Source organism: Leptodactylus fuscus, chromosome 2 (assembly GCF_031893055.1).
Source record: "Leptodactylus fuscus isolate aLepFus1 chromosome 2, aLepFus1.hap2, whole genome shotgun sequence".
NCBI classification, from domain to species: Eukaryota; Metazoa; Chordata; class Amphibia; order Anura; family Leptodactylidae; genus Leptodactylus; species Leptodactylus fuscus.
In genome coordinates this window covers 121,444,995-121,468,138 of record NC_134266.1, presented here as the reverse complement: position 1 = coordinate 121,468,138, position 23,144 = coordinate 121,444,995, and the positions used below count along the sequence as shown (strand labels likewise).

Genomic DNA, 23,144 nt, shown 5'->3' with positions numbered 1-23,144 from the left:
TCGATAGAAAAATTGATAGGGGGAAGACAAGAGTTCAGGCAGTGGTGAAATTTGGTTCGTCTTTGCCGGTTCAGGCCTCTGCGCCATCCTTGCAGGCTACAGCACACAAGAAGTGTCCGGCTATCATTGCTTGCTTTAGGTTTTTGTACTCAGTCTGAACTCTGTCTTATTCCCTCAACTCTGTAATTGATTTTCCACCACACCCATCTCTTACTCTTTTGGTTCTTCTGATCCTCAAATAGTTAATGTTAGCCATACCAGTGTGATTGACAGCTTATCTGCCAATAAAGCCTGGCACGGGTTCTGGACTTCCTTAAACAGGTCATCTGGCCACACATGCTTGCTGGCTATTGAGACTCTGTCCTTGCTAAGCGCTTCTCTTGCTATTGTATTGTAATTAATTTACTGACTTCTGACCGTTGGTTTCCCTTGTTACTACCATTTTATATTATGATTTGGTACTGCTTTGTCTCTCTGGCTTTGACCCTTGGCTTGCTGACTCCTTTTCTGTTTTGTCTTGTCTTCATGTCTTTACACTTATTCAGAGAAGGGACTGTCAGCCAGTTGCCTTTCTCATTAGCAAAGTTATGGCAAGTAGGTAAGGACAGGGGCTGGGTTGAGTTTAGGACTCACTGTCTCTGTCTTTCTCCCTGGTTTCAGCAGCAACCATTGGGGAAATGCTCAACTAGCAATTCCCTTACATTAGTTTTGTCAAACTGGTGATAAAAAGACAGAACCAAGCTGAACCTCGTGTGATACTGTATGATGTGGTTTGAATAGTAAAATCAACCAAAATGGCTGCTCACCTTCTTCAGTTGTGATTTGGTCACAACTACCGTAAAAGCCTGTAGAATAATGCTGGGTCTTGAGAAGCAGCTAGATCACCATCTTAAGGACGTCAGGATATGTATTCAAGGTATGGACCAACTCCAATGGATAGGAGTGGAAAGAACAGCGCTTACCCGGTCACTATTTTAAAGAAATCCTTCTTTTATTAAGCTAAAGATATACGACGCATTTCCTGGCTGAAAGAGCCTCTTTATCAAGTGTATAGGGTTGGAGATAACAGGGCATAAAACAATTAACTTTAAATAGGAAATATACCTGTAAAGAACACATCCACTAGGAGGGGCAACAGTGTTCACCAAACAATGGATAAAAAAACCCCTTGATATAGGCATAAAAACATATATTCTAATAGTTATAATGACAATAAACAATCAGATGACACATAGTAATTAAAAAAGGAACAAAATGGTTAAAATAATACACTCACATTAAAGGGATCCTATCATACAAACCCTTTTTTTTCTGAGTAACACGTCGGAATAGCCTTAAGAAAGGCTATTCTTCTCCTACCTTTCGGTGTCTTCTCCGCGCCGCCGTTCAGTAGGAATCCCGGTTCCTGGCAGTATGCAAATGAGTTCTCTCGCAGCACCGGGGGCGGGCCCCAGCGATCAAGCAGCACTGGGGGCGTCCCCAATGCTGTGAAAGAACTCTCTCCAGCGCCTCCTCCATCTTCGTCAACAGCGTCCTCTTCATCCTCTTCTTCTGGCGGTGACTTGTAACTTCTAGGCCTCGGGCAGAGCAGACTGCGCATGCCCACAGGCCACGAGAAAATGGCCGCTTACAATACTGTGCAAGCGGCCATTTTCTTGTGGTCTGTGGGCATGCGCAGTCTGCTCTGCAGCAGTGGATGAAGAGGACTTTGCTGACAAAGATGGCGGCGGCGCTGGAGAGAGTTCTCTCGCAGCATTGGGGACGCCCCCAGTGCTGCGAGAGAATTAATTTGCATACCGACAAGAGCCGGGATTCCTATGGAATGGCGGCGCGGAGAAGACAATGAAAGGTAGAAGAATAGCCTTTCTTAAGGCTATTCCGACCTGTTACTCAGGAAAAAAAAGGGGTTGTATGATAGGATCCCAGGGGTTGTCCCATCACAAGGATCCTATCTATTTTGCTAGTTTATGTGGATTTAAGACTTTTCCTAAATGCATTGCTTTATCAAAACTGCTTTGTTTGGCCGTTATCTTAATTTATTCACTTCATTGTTTACACTCCGTTACACTCTGTTTGAGAAGCTCCGCTACTTAAAGAGGACCTTTCACCATATCTGGGCACAGGCAGTGTTATATACTGCCAGAAAGCTGACAGTGCGCTGAATTCAGCGCACTGTTGGCTTTCCCGATCCGTGCCCGGTGTAAAGCGCTATCGGTCCCGGTACCGTAGCGCTTTACAGTCAGAAGGGCGTTTCTGACCATTAGCCAGGAACGTCCTTCTGCCTTGCGGCGCCTATCGCGCTGTGCTGTGGAGCGGGTTGGAACGCCCCCTCCCTCTCCTGATAATGCTCGTCTACGGACAAGCTGTGTGAGCAGAGGGAGGGGGCGTTCCTCTCCGCTCCACAGCACAGCGCGATAGGCGCCGCGAGGCAGAAGGACGTTCCTGGCTAATAGTCAGAAACGCCCTTCTGACCATAGAAGAGCTACGGTACCGGGCCGTAAGCTCTTCACACCGGGCACAGATCGGGAAAGCCGACAGTGCGCTGAATTCAGCGCACTGTCAGCTTTCTGGCAGTATATAGAACTGCCTGTGCCCAAAAGTGGTGAAAGGTCCTCTTTAAATGACATAGATAGGGGAGGTGAGAGCTCTGGGATTTCTGAGATCTTATCAGTCGGTTTAATTGAATTTGGCTGATAAGGGCTGAGATAGGGAGTCCGTTACCTCTGTAATGTAATGCAAACTGACTCAAATCCAGCTCTGCTACATCAGCTTCACACTGTGGTAATTCATTTACAACCAATCCCGTGCAAGCGAAACCCCACCCACCTATGTGCTCAAAAAAGCAGGAAGTGAAGAGAGCACAACAGCCTGCAGGTTAGTGAACAAGTGTCATGGGAATACCCCTTTAAGGAATCTCGAGGATAGTGTCCACGTGGAGTAAACTGTGCATGAATAAACAAAAAAAACCCATAAAAAAAACTCTGAAATAGTGTGTGTAGAGCATGTCTAAAAGGATTGTGTAGTCTAATTATGTAGGCGTGGTCAGTGCCTGCATGTAAATGGCGATGTGACAATGAAAATACTTATCCTGCGTCTGTGTGACTATGGAAACCATGCAGATGAACTAGGTTGTGAGCTTTGACTAAACAATGGGGCACACGCTTGCGTGCTGAAGAAGATGCAAATGGCAGTGCAACTGCGCAAGCGAGACAACCCGCACATTTTTTTTTTTTCCTCAAGGTTTCAAATCTGTTGGTAGTATTATGATGTATTTGATTGATAAGTGTAACTCTAAAGTCATCAAAACAGCAGTTATGGATTTCTGACACGTCTAGACACGGTAGGTTTTAATTAACCATTATTTACATTCGAGCAGTGCTTATTTACTCTTCTTCTCAAACACATGATCGTGCGTTCTGCATATTGGAGGCCACATGGGCACTCCAATAGATAGACCATGAATGAGGAAGAGCAATCCAAATGAATTTTAATTGAAAAGGTCTTACCAGTAGAGACTTGTAATGGTGGTGACCTGATGGTTAATATTAAAGCAGCATTTACATCTGCTGTTTCCACATTTAAAGCTCCTTTTACAAAAAGAAGTTAATGCCAAAGGGTTTTTGTTTATTGTTTTTAAGTCTACTTGATGCCAATAGATTTTTAAGAGTTCTGTCTCTTATATAGGTAACACCAGGTAGCCCGTGAAGGGAGGATTTCAAGTGTTGATTGTACCGTAAGACCGGCCAACATTTCTTTATATGCCCCATTGTATGTAGTGAGAAAGTTGGAATTTAAATTACCAGTTTTTTTGTGTGTAAAGAAAGTATTAAACAATCACTATGTTACAGTTGGTTAATCCTCAAAATGACCAATACAGAGATTGGTATATCTTGGGGCAAATTTAGTCCCCATAGCAGTGCCATGAACCTGTAAATAAGTTTTTTGTTCAAAAAGGAACATTTTGTGTTAAAATATGAACTTAATACATTCCACCAAGAAATCTCATTGTATTTGAGGCATAGAGGAGTCCTTGGTCAGGACTATAGATCTTGTTAAAAGATTTTTATCATGTGGTATATTAGAGTATAATGAAGTGACATTGAGTGTGGCCCATAAGTAAGTGGGTTCCCATTCTTTTGGAAATAGCGCTATCAGGAGACTAGCCGAATCTCGCAAGTAAGATTGTAACTTGGTTACTATTTTTTATAGGTATTGATCAATATATTGTGACAGGTTTCTTGTGAAAGAGTTCATGTCTGAAATTATTGGTATCCCTGGTGGACTTGCCAAATTCTTGTGTATCTTGTGGAGATGATAAAATATAGTGGGTGTCGGGTTTGAATTAGTTAGAAAATCTTTTTCTTTTTAGTTGAGACTACCTAAGGTATAGCCTTTCTGGATTAAAGTGTGATATTCCTGGGAATGATGCTCTGTGGGGTCCTTGGGCAATGCAATATAATACTTGGTGTCAGATAGTATATTGGTTGCTTTATGCAGATAAATTTCTCTCTTTCGAACTACCACTCTGCTCCCCTTGTCAGCTTTGCGGATGATTATATTGTCATTATTAAGTACAGTTTTTATTGCTTTGTGTTCCTGCTGTGTAAGGTTTTTATGGTTCGTAGCGACCAATGAATAAAAGGTTTTCAGATGACTTTGTTGTTGTTTGTCTTGTCTGTGTTCTGTGTCATCACATATATGTTGGTAGAGCTTGTCGACCAGTTGTCACCTATTGCTTAGAATAGGAACAGCAAACAGGAAGGGACAGTGGGGGGTTTCAGCTTAGGGCTCACTGTCTATTGTGCTCCTTCCCCCAGGGTTTACCAGCAGCTACTGGGGAATTGCTGCTCTAGCAATTTCCTTACATGGGTATTGTACAGTGAATCCTCCAGACTGGTGGGTGAAACGGGGATTTCAGTCATGTCTCTACAAGTTGTATGTTAGGAGGTTATTTATATAAAGGGCCATTAAGTGGCATTACGAACATAAGGGGGTGGTCATTTATATAAGGCATCATTAGGGGTGCAGAATTTATGTCAGAGGGAATCAGGGGCATAATATAAGGGGGCAATTAATTTAATCAAGGTGGCATTCAGGCTTTATAAAAGCTAAGGCCCCATGTAGTGGGCCACAGCAAAAAAGTGTTGCAGGAAAAATCACGGTGGTAATGCATTATGTTTTTTTTCCCCGCAGTGTCTATCACAGGAGTTCTGCAGAGCTTTCCTATGTGGACTTTCTGCTTCCATTATACCTATAGCCATAATTTCCGTAGGTATAATTGACATACTGTGATTTCCAAAGCACAACCGTTTTGGAAATCACTGCATTTCTGCTAAATGTATTAGCATTGCTATGAATTGTATATCCCTAGAACACATATAAAAGTAAAAAAAATAAAGTGAAACGCATACACCTTAAGTATGCTTATGTCCCTAAACATTTGGTCTACAAACTTATGAAAATATTTTTCTTATATGATGAACGCTGTAGTGACAAAAAAAAAATGAAATGATTTTGCCTCCTATAAAAATTTGGATAAAAAGCGATCAAAGCAATATACATTCCCCAAATTGGTATGAATAAAAAGTACAAGTAGCTCTGTGAACCCCCCCCCAAAAAAATGCGTAAGCATCCCTGTACACAGAAATATAAAAAAGTGTTAGAATATGGTGATTTTTTAAAAAAATTTTTTTCAAAGTTTTGGATTTTTTTTTTAACGATGTTAAAATGTAAAACAAACATTATATAAATTGGATATTGCTAGAATCATACCAACCTATAAAATACAGGTGACATGTCAGTTTGAAGGCCGTAAAAATAAAGCCTATAAAAAAACAGTTGCACAAATGCAGTTTTTCTCCAATTCCATTTGATTTTTTTTCCCAATAATTTTTTGCAGCTTCCCAGAATGGTACGTGTGCTCCCCATTGAAATCAATGGGAGGCTTTTTTCCCTATTGCTTTCAATGTATGACGCGCGTAATATGCATCCACGGATCCGCATAATACTGATACACACGAAACGTTGCGGATGCACTTTGCGGAAGTCTGCGGAATTAATTTTTAAAGTGAAATTTGTGTTGCGGATCCGCAAATTGCGGACCGCAAAAACCACTACGGTCGTGTAAGACCAGCCTTATTACTCCGTGTGAAGGCTCCCTAAAGTAGCAAAATGAACAGCAAACCTTATCAGCGGCTACAAATGGTGTAGATCATAGACATTTAGACAAAAATAACCTTCTGGTTGGGTTCATGACATTTATTTTCTCTTTATTCTGACAGCAGTAAAAAAAAGGAATTTTTGTTGGTATTGGTAAGTAGTCCAAAGTAGGTCTCGGGGGGAGGAGGGTTAATTATTCCAGAGTTCCCCCTAATTTTTTTTCCCAATTTAAGCACTGAGCACAATGCATTAGGTGTATGCTGAAACATTCCTGTAGTAAATCATACAAGTTGTATTTTACATAGGTTTTATTGTGATCTTTCTCACAAAACACAACTGGACAATGTGGAGCCAAGTAAAAACAGTTTTGCAACTGCCTGTAAAATGAATTAGGCTCAGCTCTAGTGAATGGAGATGTTTTTATTCAGAGACAGCATGATTTGGTGAAAAAAGAGGGCAGTGTCTGTTCAGCATATGTTTAGAGCGCATGCTTCCCCCTCTACCGTAAAGCATGTCTGTAAGACGTTGGATGGAACTTTTGTGACTTGAAAAGGTTGCTGACCCCCAACATAAACGCTAAATTTTCCTGGTTCAAGAGTCCAATGATTTGTCCAAACTGCTCGCTGCCGGGGCAGAATCGAAAGAGATACCTTTACAGATCCACCCTGTGGAATTGTTACACGCTGAACACCTACTAACTGCCACTGAGGAACTGCCACAGATGCATTTGACCAGCTCATGTACACTTGTATCACCTGTGAGAAAGATGCAGAAGTCATGATCATCCTACGTTTGTGACAGCAGTAATAAGGAAGCTAAAATGTTCTATAATATAACTTTCTATTTATATTCATAGAATAAAGGAAATAAGATTCATCAGATAGCTGACAGCTAATTTTTCTGGATCATGTTACCTTCATTCTTTTTCCTTATACTGTTCCACCTTTTTATCATTAATATGGAGATATAGGTCATGATCATTTATAGTGATCCTGGGAAGAGATGATCATGTGATGTTACGGCGACACTGATCATGTCATGTACAAGAGCTCATGTTGCTCATTGTACTGACTTTAATATATTGTTCTCTATTTATTGTGTTTTATTTTAAACTTTAAATATTTGTAGACTTTAATAAAGATATCTGTTGTTAATTTTACGACATTTGTGCCCCAGTATACTTCTTATATTAAAACAACATTTTCCAGATTGTCCTTGCAGGTGGTTTCATCATGGAATACTATGACGCAGTTTAGCCATAAAACACTATAATCAGAAGGTCACTTTTTATAATAAGTCAGTAAGCTGAATATATCTGCGAAAATCACATTAATTTCATAGGGGTGGCATAGTAGTCAAAATCCACCTCAGTCTGTGCTGAAACCAAATATTAAAGGCCAACACAATCTACTGTAATCTGTGAGACATGTATGCCCAAACTATTGACTTTGATCACCAAGATTTGCTTAATGGCAACCTTAAACTGTATATACGTACATTAACATAAATCTTTGCTCTTAATAAACTATAATCTCTAACCTGTTATGTAATCTTCCTGTATATAAAAACATACATTTTATGAAATATGCAATGCATATAGTTTGTGTCTCACCTCATCTCCTGTTCTTGAGCCTGAATTTTTCACCTGCACGGATAAATCAAGGGTTTCACAAATTTGCAGGGTGCTTGGAGTCACCACTAAATCACTGTATTGAAAGGAAGTATAGGAAAGTCCAAACCCAAAGGGATAAAGAGGAACCTGATTTCCATAATAACGGTATGTACGTCCCTGCATAGTGTAGTTTTCCATTGCTGGCACCTTAGACAGAAAACAAACATTAACACATTTATATTTTAAGTGCAGACCAAGAAAAACATTTTTATGAAGTATTGACACTAAAACTACTAAAAGATATCCATATGACTGAAATATTTACCTGTTCCATCCCCATTGGCCATGTTGCTGGAAGCCTGCCAGCTGGGTTAGCTCCATCGGATCCTGTTAAAATTTTAGCAATAGCAGTTCCTGCAGCTTGGGCAGGAAAAAAACACTCCAAGATAGCATGGACACCATCACTGTTCTGAGCCCAGGAAACATCTAGAGGTCCAGCGTTAAATAACAATAAGACAAGTGGATGGCCTGCAGCTGAGAGGTAATAAGATAAGCAAACATAAAGACAATTGAATCAGTACAGTCAAACATGGACAACTATCGGAACATATCTAGTATGCTAGTGTCAATAATAAATATACCAATTATTACAACTGAATACCAACCTAATGGCAGCTACAGTTATTACAAAGCGGAAACATGAAAAAAGAAAAAAATTCTGTTGACAGTCATAGACCGGCTCTACTCTTGTCGCACTCAACTGTTGTAGTACATGTAATGACCAGTGGAGTAACTAGGAATGGCGGGGCCCCGTGGTGAACGTTTGACATGGGCCCCCCTCCCTTCCCGACCGACACCAAAGACCTTGACCGACCGACATCCCCCCCCCCCCCCCCCGCTGCTTTCCTGCGTGCTCTATTATGCCCCATAGTGGCCCCTGCACACAGTATTATGCCCCATAATGAACACCCATGAACCATTATTATACTCTGGGGTCTTCTCAGACCACAGAGTATAATAATTGGAGACACTGAAGGTAACCTCTTTTTAATGCGTATAGGTTTCCGTTTGGGGGGTCCCCAAGCAGACTCCACGAACGGAAACCTGAGCGCAGATGTGAACCGGGCCTAAGCATCACATTATAAAAAACAATTCTAGTATGTATAATGGTAGACATGTATAAAAGCAAAAACAGATAGATAGACAGACAGATAGATAGACATTGATATGCTGTATATACTTACACATTGTTAAATATCTTGTATTTGCCGGTGAGACTTGTGTCCACTGTTAAATATCCGGACCTGGCCTTGTCCACGATAGGAAGAAGTCATCTTGTTATAAATCAGTGTAGAGGTTTATTAATATCTTGAAGGAAAACACAGGAACAGGGAAAATGTCCAAATAACACAAATATCAGTCAATTGTCAATAGCTTACATCTTCAGAGAAGTTAAATCATCTGGATATCTTGTAGTTACAGCTTGGTTCATGCTTGTCATCTGGTTGGTGGACTTGGGATATTCACGACATCTTGTCCAGGATGACAGAGAGGGATGGCAGACAGACCTGCCATAGATTCCCCATGGATCCCCCTCATGGATGACGACCACGACGTGTGTGTCTGTCACTCATTTATATTCATGAGAGTGGGTGTTACCTTCCATGTTACAGCTATGTAGGGAGATTTCTAAAATGGTGTACTCTAACCGCACCCATGTACCCAAAATACAACAGATATGATGTCAGTAGAGTGTTAACCCCATGTCTGCTAGAGAATATTGTAAATATATAATATTTAACATTTCCCCCTTTTGAGAGTGAAATATCTGTTTGAACTCTCAAGATATACCATACAACAATATTCATACAATTAGATTATATCTTCTTTCTTCTTTGCTGGAACTTAATTTTCATTGATTGTCCATGTAACAATAATTTCATCAATTTGCAATACATTTTGACATTAATAAATGTTATGTTATGTTATGGTAAACTGTGATCAAAGATGGAAACAATTTGATCCACTATCTAACCTACACCTGATGAAGGCTCTTATTTCATCGTCTGGTCTTCTGGTCATCTCTTCTTCCATCATAATAGAAGGCTTATTACCACAAATGTAGTTCTTGACTTAAAGTCCTTTAGATTTCCTCCGTGTTGTGCAGATATTATAACATTGTCCATTAAAGTTCATATTATGAAGATATTGATATAACAGCAAAGTCCATATGTTATGTTTCACTTCACCAAGACATAGACTGTAGAAGGGTTTCCTTCTGTAATTACCTTGACCTCCTGTCACTGTACAATCATGTGACACTTCTGGAGCAATACTGCAAAAGCAAGGCAAGTGTGAATTCTGACATCATCCCTGCTGCTTGTCAGTAAGGTTCAGTCCTGGAATCTCAGTCTCTTGGATACACAATATCTGTGTTCGGGTTTTATCATTCATAACCCTTTTGCGTACAAACAACTTGAAGTCTTGAAATAGAAAGGATTCCACCAAACATTGATGAGGACGTCTTTATATCTGTCCAATCATCTGTTGATCAAAGGTTCCAAACTCCAGCAATAATTTTTAAACACAGTCCTTGGCATAAGCTTAAGCATATAGCATCATACCTTCAGATTTTGTCTTTTCCCGCACATCTTCTTCTTGTAACTGTCAAAGTCTTTTTATTAACATTTGATATCAAACTTTCTCATAATCTTGGACTTGATTGAAGAAAAGTTTTCTTTCCCTAATAACTAAGCCAAACTAGGCAATTAACTAAACTATAATATCACAGTGTACCATACCACTCATTTATATATCATACTTCTCTTTATATTGTATCAATATTTATATTTGACTTATAAAATATTGATATTCAATACATTTATCAAACTATCTGATAATAGTACTTTGGATACAATAATCTATATAAACATCATATATCAACATATATATATCTTTATATCTATATGTATGAATATATATGTGTAATTTACTTGTGATGACAAATTGCAACATAACTCTGAAATATAATGTGATTATTAATTACCATTCTATAGACAATCACTATATTTATTCTTTAGTTAGAACTTTTCACCAATTATACTAAACATATATTCCTATATGAATGTGTTATCATACTTATCATACATTTTCTAAAGTTTAATCACTTTATTTCCTTTTTAATAAGATATTATTTTATTTTAAACATTCATTTATTAAATATCATTGTGTTCTTTATCTGAGACACAATATTAACCTTTATTCATAAAAACGTATGTGCCTAAAGTTTCCTCTTAACACCTCGTCTCTTCACAGATTCCTGTGACCTTCTTAACCTTTCAGATACCTCCAATACCAAGAATAGAGACAACACTTGTGCCAACACACTCTTGTCTCTGTCTTAAACTTAACTGTATATATTCTTGTGTACTGGCTGTATATGAATACCATATATATGAAATAAGTATATAAACATAAACTTTTCAAAATATGTCACATCCTATAATCAGAAGTTTGAAGAATAAACCAGAGACTATCTCTCTTGATATCCCATATCCTTTGATGATATTATGCTTCTCCTTTCATGAAGATGATTAGCTTATCTCATTTGCATATAAGACATATTTTTCCCAATGTTTGTTTTCCCAATGTTTGTTTTCCCAATGTTTGTAGATGTTGATGTGTGTAAGTGTATGCAAGTGTGTGTGTACATGTAAGAATACATAATGAATAATAATACAATAAATCAATACTGCAATACTGGCTATAGCTAACTAGATTTTCCCACCATAACTAATATATTTATTATCCCATGATCCAATTACCACAATAAACCTTTATTATTTGTCAGGTTTGAACAAATATATTGAAGATTATCTGTATCTTCTCAAAAGCTACTTTTTCCTACAGAATGTTCACCTAAAATAACCTTGCTTTGTAGTGCAGCTGTCACCTTTTCTCTCAGCTCATGTGACTTAAACACTTGGTTTTCATATGAGGTTCCTTTCAATGGATTTCACATATATTTGCTAATTTCCCAATTTAATATAGAGGATCATATAAGATAAAAAATAGAAAGAAATAGAAAAAGAAAATAGACAGTAGAAAGAAAATAGACGTCTCTTTGTTGGATATATTTTCCTTTTTTCCTTGTTGGATGCATCCTGATTTTCTTAGGCCTATTTGTGATGTCACAGATCTGTTGTATACACCAGTCGACTCGACACATAACACTTAACACTTATACTGACCAGCCCATCAGGGTCACAGGTCACAATGTGTTGCTGTCAATCAACTGACCACATGAACGAACACTTAATTCACAGTAAGAGCTCCATGCCTAGTTGCATGCCTTTAAACAAAATGGATTATAACTTGAAAATCCTAAAAACATGGACTTTACATGAAACTATTGAAAAACATGCTTGAGGTAAGTTAGAACTTCTATCACTTTATCATGCATTGTTATTAGTCACACCATGTTAATTTGTTTACTCATTAATCGTTAGACACTCCATGCATTCTTTTAGCTAGAAGGAAAGAATGATGAATGAACGGACATCACTGATTGAACTGATCCATTTTTCCATATATGACATTTCTGATCTGAAAAATAGATAAACTTTAGCAAAAACCAAATTAATACAATAATGATTTTAACCAATGGAAAATTTAATAACTTTATGGATCCCTAGTACTATTTGATCATATTCATATAATGTACATAACATGTTCCTCCTCTCTCTGCATCCAGAGAGTGGACTATGACAAAAATCTGTCACCACACATCAGGCTCTCCTCCTATATGTGTGTGTATATATATAATAATATGATCCATAGTATTATTCACAATAGCATAATTAGGATTATTTTACAAACATTATCACATAATCATGTGGGTTATACCTGATCATTGGACTTCTCCTCATGTAAAAGGGATTTCTCTTTACATAGCCAGATAGTACATAAGCAAATACTCAATAGACAGTCATTCCTTCAGAGATACTTTTAAACTCGACCCCTGACCTTCCTGTCAATCACATCCCACAATAACTCCACCAGGTCATTAGAGAATGCCAAGCTTGCCCTTTTCCTAAAAATATTAGGTAGCTCAAATTCCTCTTGGTTACTGGGAAGATCTGACATTTTGGAGACAACTGGTACATTCCCAGATACATTCTTTTGCAGATACTCAATAGATTTGGCTGGCTGCAATTCTTTAATTTCAGTTAATAATGGAATTTCAATTTGTGGATTTTCTTGCATGGCATATGGTTTATATGCAACATGTAATTTCCTACGTTTCTCATAGATTTTGTCACTTTGGCCAATACCTTTCCTCCTACAAATAGGGGACACTATAACCGGATTTGACAGATGCCTTTTAATAGGCTTTGCTTTTTGCTTTGGACATACTCGGTTTGCTTTTGCCATTTGTCTCTCATGTGTTCTGGCCATGTCCAATAAACTAGCAGCTTCAAATAAAGTCTTCTTATCTGACGCACTGGCAAGGGTGACTGCATCCAAGAATTTGAACTTTTTAACAAAACTTTTCACCATAGATGAAGAGTTCACCTTTTGAATGACAGTTTTGTATGTTCTCTCAAATTTAGACATGAATGCATATGTACATTCTTTTCTGCCAATCTTTATCTCATTCAGTATATCAGGTGTTGGCATGCTGTCACCTCTAGTGCACCAGATTAGTTTCTTTAATCTCTCCACATCACTGTCTTTTAACCATTCATTTGACTCATTATCATAAGACATTTTTGCAGACAAACGTTCTGTAAAATCAATAGGAAGCCATAATTTAAACAGTTTATTTCTCTGTTCAATATTTAGATCAAATTTCTCTGCATGGCTTTCAAAAATTTCTGAGTTTCTACACACATGGATCTTTACATCATATGTGGGAATGGCTTTACTCAGATTGATCAAATATTCCTGCGATTTTAATTTCAATTTAGTTTCTTGTATCATTTGTTCCTCACCATCTATGGCCATTACTGCCACATGGTGCTCTTTATCAACATATTGAGATTTCTCATCTGTCTGAACAGATTTATGCATACTATTACTTAATTTCTTTTCTGTTACCATGTCATTAAAAATCTTTACCAAAGAAGCTATATTCCTAAATACCTGCTTCTCTTTTGTAGAACAAATTCTATTTTCAATCTTAGAATTTGCCTGCTCACATTGTGTATACAAATCTTGCCATATACTCGCTAAATTGTCACTAGCCGCAACTTTAAACTCAACGTTACATTTTTTAGACAATGACTCAAATTTTTCCATACTTTAAAAGTAAAATCTTTACTCACCACTGTAGAAAGCTTCACCTTTAGCTTGTCCTTGGAACAGTTGGTCCCTGTCATCAGAACGTCTCAGTACGTCTGGCACTTGTGGTCCTTCTGTATTTCCTCACAGGCTTTCCTCACACAGGCTTCCGTATCATATAACACGTACAACAGTCATCTGTATCTCACCAATATAGGTTCTTTTCGAAGTCTTCCTGAATCTTGCAATTCATACAACTTGCAAAATACTCCTCTCTTCCCCCTTAATTGCAAGTGAACGGAACAAGAAAAACAGGAAAAAAAAAACCGACCGTGCTGGCTCGCCACTGTTAAATATCTTGTATTTGCCGGTGAGACTTGTGTCCACTGTTAAATATCCGGACCTGGCCTTGTCCACGATAGGAAGAAGTCATCTTGTTATAAATCAGTGTAGAGGTTTATTAATATCTTGAAGGAAAACACAGGAACAGGGAAAATGTCCAAATAACACAAATATCAGTCAATTGTCAATAGCTTACATCTTCAGAGAAGTTAAATCATCTGGATATCTTGTAGTTACAGCTTGGTTCATGCTTGTCATCTGGTTGGTGGACTTGGGATATTCACGACATCTTGTCCAGGATGACAGAGAGGGATGGCAGACAGACCTGCCATAGATTCCCCATGGATCCCCCTCATGGATGACGACCACGACGTGTGTGTCTGTCACTCATTTATATTCATGAGAGTGGGTGTTACCTTCCATGTTACAGCTATGTAGGGAGATTTCTAAAATGGTGTACTCTAACCGCACCCATGTACCCAAAATACAACAGATATGATGTCAGTAGAGTGTTAACCCCATGTCTGCTAGAGAATATTGTAAATATATAATATTTAACACACATATACACATCTATTCACACACATACAGTCATACAGTCCTATGAAAAAGTTTGGGCACCCCTATTAATCTTAATCATTTTTAGTTCTAAATATTTTGGTGTTTGCAGCAGCCATTTCAGTTTGATATATCTAATAACTGATGGACACAGTAATATTTCAGGATTGAAATGAGGTTTATTGTACTAACAGAAAATGTGCAATATGCATTAAACCAAAATTTGACCGGTGCAAAAGTCTGGGCACCTCAACAGAAAAGTGACTTTAATATTTAGTAGATCCTCCTTTTGCCCCTAGTCGCTTCCTGTAGCTTTTAATCAGTTCCTGGATCCTGGATGAAGGGATTTTGGACCATTCCTTTTTAAATAAACAATTCAAGTTCAGTTAAGTTTGATGGTCGCCGAGCATGGACAGCCCACTTCACATCATCCCACAGATGTTCAATGATATTCAGGTCTGGAGACTGGGATGGCCATTCCATAACATTGTAATTGTTCCTCTGCATGAATGCCTGAGTCGATTTGGAACGGTGTTTTGGATCATTGTCTTGCTGAAATATCCATTCCCGGCGTAACTTCAACTTCGTTACTGATTCTTGAACGTTATTCTCAAGAATCTGCTGATACTGAGTGGAATCCATGCGACCCTCAACTTTAACAAGATTCCTGGTGCCGGCATTGGCCACACAGCCCCAAAGCATAATGGAACCACCAAATTTTACAGTGGGTAGCAAGTGTTTTTCTTGGAATGCTGTTTTTTTTGGACGCCATGCATAACGTCTTTTTGTAGGACCAAACAACTCAATCTTTGTTTCATCAGTCCACAGGACCTTCTTCCAAAATGAAGCTGGCTTGTCCAAATGTGCTTTTGCATACCTCAGGCGACTCTGTTTGTGGCGTGCTTGCAGAAACGGCTTCTTTCTCATCACTCTCCCGTACAGCTCCTCCTTGTGCAAAGTGCGCTGTATTGTTGACCGATGCACAGTGACACCATCTGCAGCAAGATGATGCTGCAGCTCTTTGGAGGTGGTCTGTGGATTGTCCTTGACTGTTCTCACCATTCTTCTTCTCTGCCTTTCTGATATTTTTCTTGGCCTGCCACTTCTGGGCTTAACAAGAACTGTCCCTGTTGTCTTCCATTTCCTTACTATGTTCCTCACAGTGGAAACTGACAGGTTAAATCTCTGAGACAACTTTTTGTATCCTTCCCCTGAACAACTATGTTGAACAATCTTTGTTTTCAGATCATTTGGGGCTGTCCATGCTCGGCGACCATCAAACTTAACTGAACTTGAATTGTTTTGTAAAGAGGAATGGTTCAAAATCCCTTCATCCAGGAACTGATTAAAAGCTACAGAAAGCGACTAGAGGCAAAAGGAGGATCTACTAAATATTAATGTCACTTTTCTGTTGAGGTGCCCAGACTTTTGCACCGATCAAATTTTGGTTTAATGCATATTGCACATTTTCTGTTAGTACAATAAACCTCATTTCAATCCTGAAATATTACTGTGTCCATCAGTTATTAGATATATCAAACTGAAATGGCTGCTGCAAACACCAAAATATTTAGAACTAAAAATGATTAAGATTAATAGGGGTGCCCAAACTTTTTCATAGGACTGAATACAACATATACACACCTATCTACACACATACAGGAATCACACAGTATATAAGACACATAATGTAAACACACATACACATTTATACATATTTTACCCAAAAATATACTTACATGTGGCTGAATGGCTGGGTGCCCAGGGCATGGAGGAAACTTCTGGGCAGCTGTCTGGCAGTGAAGAGAGCAGCTACATCGACTTCTCCTCTCACACTCCGATGCTGAGGAGGGGGAGGGGCGGCACATGAAGCTGCTGTGTGCAGGAAACTTTACAAGAAGCGATCGGCAGCCCCTGCATCTGCAGATGATTTCTGGCTGTCGATCTTCTCCTTATAGTAGGGAAAGTATGGGGCCCCTGGGAAATTACCCAGTTCCCCCCCGCCCCACCAACGCCGGCCCTGGGGCCTGTTACTGGCTGAAGTATCTCCAGTCGGTAACGGCCTATTAAGGAAAAAAACACGCAGGTGTAGTGACTGTCGCCGGGCTCCTAATGTCCCGGGCCCTGTGGCAGCTGCTACCCCTGCTACCTCGGTAGTTACGCCACTGGTAATGACCAAACAAGTTCCAGTAGCACAGAGAACAGTATTAGCAGGAAGAAAGTCCAGCACACCTTTGATCCAATAAAAGCAGAGTTTATTTGAGGCAAATAAAACCAGGTACAGTCCTATGAAAAAGTTTGGGCACCCCTATTAATCTTAATCATTTTTAGTTCTAAATATTTTGGTGTTTGCAGCAGCCATTTCAGTTTGATATATCTAATAACTGATGGACACAGTAATATTTCAGGATTGAAATGAGGTTTATTGTACTAACAGAAAATGTGCAATATGCATTAAACCAAAATTTGACCGGTGCAAAAGTATGGGCACCTCAACAGAAAAGTGACATTAATATTTAGTAGATCCTCCTTTTGCAAAGATAACAGCCTCTAGTCGCTTCCTGTAGCTTTTAATCAGTTCCTGGATCCTGGATAAAGGTATTTTGGACAAACAATTCAAGTTCAGTTAAGTTAGATGGTCGCCGAGCATGGACAGCCCGCTTCAAATCATCCCACAGATGTTCAATGATATTCAGGTCTGGGGACTGGGATGGCCATTCCAGAACATTGTAATTGTTCAAGAAAAATAGTATTGAAATGGTTAACTCACCATGCGGCTTTGGAATGCTTCGGAGTGTGAGACCCTGGCTTTGGGACTTTGCAAAGCTCAATGAATCATGAAGAAAGAGAAAAGTAGGTATCTTCTACATCCGATTTTCCATAAGACTTAACTTTTATTCCATTTGTCGATTAAAAATTATAAGTTACAGTGTAGAAAAGACAGAAAATACATCGTGGGATAGTCAATAAAAACCGCAGCTCAAAACTGACGCGTTTCGGGTTGCATATGAACCCTTAATCATAGCATGGCTACAAGAAAATATGCTCTGAAAAGGCTATGCTAACTTCGATTTATATACCCAGGTCACCAGCTGCAATCAATGTGCTGAAAATACTTACGTTCCAGGATGTCTTCCTGATCTGCTAGTTTGTATAAACAATAAAGTTTTGTTTGAATTCAACTCTGTGTGTCTCTAAAACATTCGTATATTCAATTTATGCCTAAATATATATATATTTATATATTTATATAATATATATATATATATATATATTATATATTTATATTTATATATTTAGGCATAAATTGAATATACGAATGTTTTAGAGACACACAGAGTTGAATTCAAACAAAACTTTATTGTTTATACAAACTAGCAGATCAGGAAGACATCCTGGAACGTAAGTATTTTCAGCACATTGATTGCAGCTGGTGACCTGGGTATATAAATCGAAGTTAGCATAGCCTTTTCAGAGCATATTTTCTTGTAGCCATGCTATGATTAAGGGTTCATATGCAACCCGAAACGCGTCAGTTTTGAGCTGCGGTTTTTATTGACTATCCCACGATGTATTTTCTGTCTTTTCTACACTGTAACTTATAATTTTTAATCGACAAATGGAATAAAAGTTAAGTCTTATGGAAAATCGGATGTAGAAGATACCTACTTTTCTCTTTCTTCATGATTGTAATTGTTCCTCTGCATGAATGCCTGAGTTGATTTGGAGCAGTGTTTTGGATCATTGTCTTGCTGAAATATCCATCCCCGGCGTAACTTCAACTTCGTCACTGATTCTTGAACATTATTCTCAAGAATCTGCTGATACTGAGTGGAATCCATGCGACCCTCAACTTTAACAAGATTCCCGGTGCCGGCATTGGCCACACAGCCCCAAAGCATGATGGAACCTCCACCAAATTTTACAGTGGGTAGCAAATGTTTTTCTTGGAATGCTGTTTCTTTTTGGACGCCATGCAATGAAGTTGGCTTCTCCAAATGTGCTTTTGCATACCTCAGGCAACTCTATTTGTGGCGTACGTGCAGAAACGGCTTCTTTCTCATCACTCTCCCATACAGCTTCTCCTTGTGCAAAGTGCGCTGTATTGCTGACTGATGCACAGTGACACCATCTGCAGCAAGATGATGCTGCAGCTCTTTGGAGGTGGTCTGTGGATTGTCCTTGACTGTTCTCACCATTCTTCTTCTCTGCCTTTCTGATATAATTTTTAAATAATAATAATAAATAAATAATTTAAATAATAATAATAATAATTTGATGATATTTTTCTTGGCCTGCCACTTCTGGGCTTAACAAGAACTGTCCCTGTGGTCTTCCATTTCCTTACTATGTTCCTCACAGTGGAAACTGACAGGTTAAATCTCTGAGACAACGTTTTGTATCCTTCCCCTGAACAACTATGTTGAACAATCTTTGTTTTCAGATCATTTGAGAGCGGGCTGTCCATGTTCGGCGACCATCAAACTTAACTGAACTTGAATTGTTTTGTAGAAAGAAATGGTCCAAAATACCTTTATCCAGGATCCAGGAACTGATTAAAAGCTACAGGAAGCAACTAGAGACTGTTATCTTTGCAAAAGGAGGATGTACTAAATATTAATGTCACTTTTCTGTTGAGGTGCCCATATTTTTGCACCGGTCAAATTTTGGTTTAATGCATATTGCGCATTTTCTGTTAGTACAATAAACCTCATTTCAATCCTGAAATATTACTGTGTCCATCAGTTATTAGATATATCAAACTGAAATGGCTGTTGCAAACACCAAAATATTTAGAACTAAAAATGATTAAGATTAATAGGGGTGCCCAAACTTTTTCATAGGACTGTATATGCAGGAACATTAACATATTTGGGGCAAACTCTGCCTATAGCAATTGTGTGAAATGAAATATATATGCAGAACTGTTTAAACAGTGTTAGTCTAAAAACTTGCACCAATAAAGAAACAGCTCCAATTAAAAAAGACCTCTCAACATTTTCACCAATTCAAGTTGTTAGCATTTGTTAATAGTCACTGCTCCACTGATATGGGTTCAGTTGGATTTTTCTCTATGGCCAACACCATTGCTGAGCAACAAGTACAGTAAGTGTTGTTGCCTGATGTGCTATTTAAGCCCTGTAATGTCAGAAGGGCAGTGTCAGGCATGGGGTGTGATTCAGAGCTCCAATCAGAGGCAAGCAATGTCAGGGCTCAGAATCACACCCCTTGCCTGCTCCTGCCTGCCACTACCAGTCTTATGGTATATAGAGACTGAATAGCATATTAAACACCACAACTAACATCATTGTTTGTTCAAGAATGATGGGGGCTGGAGAAAAAAATTGATGCAAACAGGTGTACTTGTTGAAGAGGTCCTCTTTAAAGGGCCTCTATCATTGTGAAAAGTCATTTTTAACTAAACATATACTTGCATAGCCTTTCGAACGGCTATTCCACACATACCTTTCGTATGTAAATCACTTTGGTAGTTTTTGAATGAGCCCACTTTTATTCATATGCTAATTAGCCTCCAGCGAGCACAGGAAGTCTCAGCGATCAATGTCTGCTATGTGTACAGCACAGGCTGCTGCTGCTGATGACTCATCTCCCTGCTCTCACACACATAGCAGAGAGAGGAGTGCTTGCGGAGAACTTCCTGTGCTCACTGGAGGCTAATTAGCATGTGAATAAAAATGGTCTCTTTCAAAAACTACTGAGGCGATTTACATACAAAAGGTAGGTGTGGAATAGCCATTCTAAAGGCTATGCAAGTATCTACTTAGTTAAAAATGACTTTACCCAATGATAGAGCCACTTTAAAGAAACAGCTCTGAATAGATCAATACCAGATTGGTGAAAGTCCAACACCTGGCACCTCCATTGATTTGCTAATTTGAATTTTTAATTTTTTATTTATTCTTTAAGTGTAATTATTAGACTCCCCTATCTTGAACCCTAGGGGTCTGATCACTAATACAATGCACTGCAATGCATTGTAAAATTGCGGAACTTCTATTACAGGCTGCATAGAGCAGCCCCTGAATCTCATTCTGGGGACAGGTGATCTACACCAAAATGGCAGCACTCATGCGCCACTGGAAAATTACACCTTGGTCATCTTTGACTGAGGCACCAGGGGGGTGAATGTCCACAATCAGTTTCCTCTGCAGCTCTAGTAACACATTCCAGGTCAAGGTACAGGTATATTGGATTACCATCAGCAAGCGATCCAATATAGTCGAATCCCCTCTCTTGGTGCCTGCAGTCTGAGAAAAAAATAGCTCGTCCTGCTGATCCTATCCTCAGTGGCTTCTAGGAGTGGCAATATCACAGCAAGCAGGTCGCTCAGTGCTCCAGGCAGTAACCCAAAATGACAGACATGGACCTGGGATAATTCCAGTGATACATAGGATTCTGTAAGCTATGTGGAGATGCCCAAATCTAGCTTTGGCTGAGCTGGGACATGAAGCTCTGGAGATGTGCATAATTTGAGCAATCAGACCTGCCCAAATATAAGTTAACATATGCTGCCAGAGACACTCCAGGCTGCTTATTGCAGATCAAAACTAACAGGCAGTTCATCTCTATTGTAGGTCACTTATTCCAGAGCAGTGCGTATGAATGTGTAAGTGTGTACTGAAAAAGTAAATCACACTTGAGTATAACCTAAGACATGTGATGTTCTAATGATGCTCCTTACCAGATACTGCTTCAAAGGTTATTCCTTTATATTTCATATGGCTTTATCTATTTGTCACTGAGCTTATATCTGTTTATGCCATTTATTTTTCCTTTGTATGGCTTAAAATTAAAAAATAAACACAATATACAAAGGTGCTGTTGGGTTGTGTTCACACGGAGGAATTTGCCATGGATTTTGCCCCCAAATCCTCCCGGAAACCACCTCCTATTGTTTTTAATGAGCGGCAGAGATTGCAGCAGGACGCAGAAAAAAGAAGTGTCCTGCTCGTTCTTGCCACGGACACTGCGGCTGATTCAGCCACGGAGACTCCCTCCTGATTAGGCCCATTCACCCGGGCCTAATCAGCAGAGGGATGCCACAAAGGAATACTGATTCATTGCATCAGCATCCCATCGCAGCTAGACCACGCCAAAAATGCTGGTGGTAGAAAATGAGGAGGAATTCCTCTTTATTTTCCATCATGTGAACATACCCTTGGATTTCAACATGTCCAATTCTTATTTCTCAATCCCCACAAAAATAAACAAACATTCTCGCTGGTTTATGGAGGAACTGGGAGAAATAGAGCTGATGCAAAGTTATATGTGTGGTCTGATTTATCTTCATTAGGCAATTTTCTGTACTATAGCACTGATTTTGTCGTTGTGAATTGCATAATGCTAGTGTAACAAATACTACAGTGTCTGATGATTTACCTGCATCAACAGCATCCTTCAGTAATGTAGCCTGGTAACCAGGAAGTAAGAGATTCTCCCGGTCTTTGCTCTCCATCTCTACAGTTATACCTAAAAGACAAATAGTGAATTCTATAGATTTTTTGGTGGCAAAAACAAAGATTACGTGAAGAAAACCTTTTCAAGTGAACACTTGCTGAAAATTATTAGTGTAGGTGGATTATATCCAGATCTTCAACATTTGTTATTGTGTCCATGGTCAGTGAAACCATCTGTCATCTTCAAAACACACTGGGGGATTTAACAAAACTACTGCTACAGTATCCCCCTCTCTCACAGCCAGGTCACCATGCCAACATTAAAGGGGTTGTCCCATCACAAGGATCCTGTCTATACTGCTAGTTTATGTGGATTTAAAACTTTTCCTAAATGCATTGCTTTATCACAACTGCTTTGTTTGGCCTTTATCATAATTTATTCACTTCATTGTTTACACTCCATTTCTATGGCCCTTGGGATTATCTGCTCATTTGTCAAGTGATGTAGCTGCCTGCTCTCAGGGGGAGGGAGGGGTTGGCAGCAGCTCTGAGCTGTTTGTGTCTTTTAAGTAGCGGAGCTTCTCAAGTACGGGAGGTGAGAGCTCCGGGATTTCTGAGCTCTTATCAGTCGGTTTAATTGAATTTGGCCGATAAGGGCTGAGATAGGGAGTCCGTTACCTCTGTATGTAATGCAAAGGGACTCAAATCCAGCTCTGTTACATCAGCTTCACACTGTGGTAACTCATTTACAACCAATCCCGTGCAAGTGAAAC

The 23,144-nt window shown here is 39.0% G+C and overlaps 1 protein-coding gene across 1 annotated transcript in view; it reads right to left on the bottom strand.

The window, feature by feature from the left end:
- Positions 1 to 6,545: 6,545 nt before the first annotated feature.
- Positions 6,546 to 23,144, bottom strand: part of LOC142195075 (uncharacterized) — a 61,976-nt gene continuing 45,377 nt past the window's right edge. Inside the window, exons 12-15 of the mRNA XM_075264591.1 lie at positions 22,355 to 22,444; positions 8,097 to 8,305; positions 7,772 to 7,978; positions 6,546 to 6,914 (exon numbers count right to left, since the gene is read on the bottom strand). Coding sequence (XP_075120692.1) covers positions 6,627 to 6,914; positions 7,772 to 7,978; positions 8,097 to 8,305; positions 22,355 to 22,444 — 794 coding nt within the window. The 3' untranslated portion in view covers positions 6,546 to 6,626. The remainder of the gene's footprint in view (positions 6,915 to 7,771; positions 7,979 to 8,096; positions 8,306 to 22,354; positions 22,445 to 23,144) is intronic.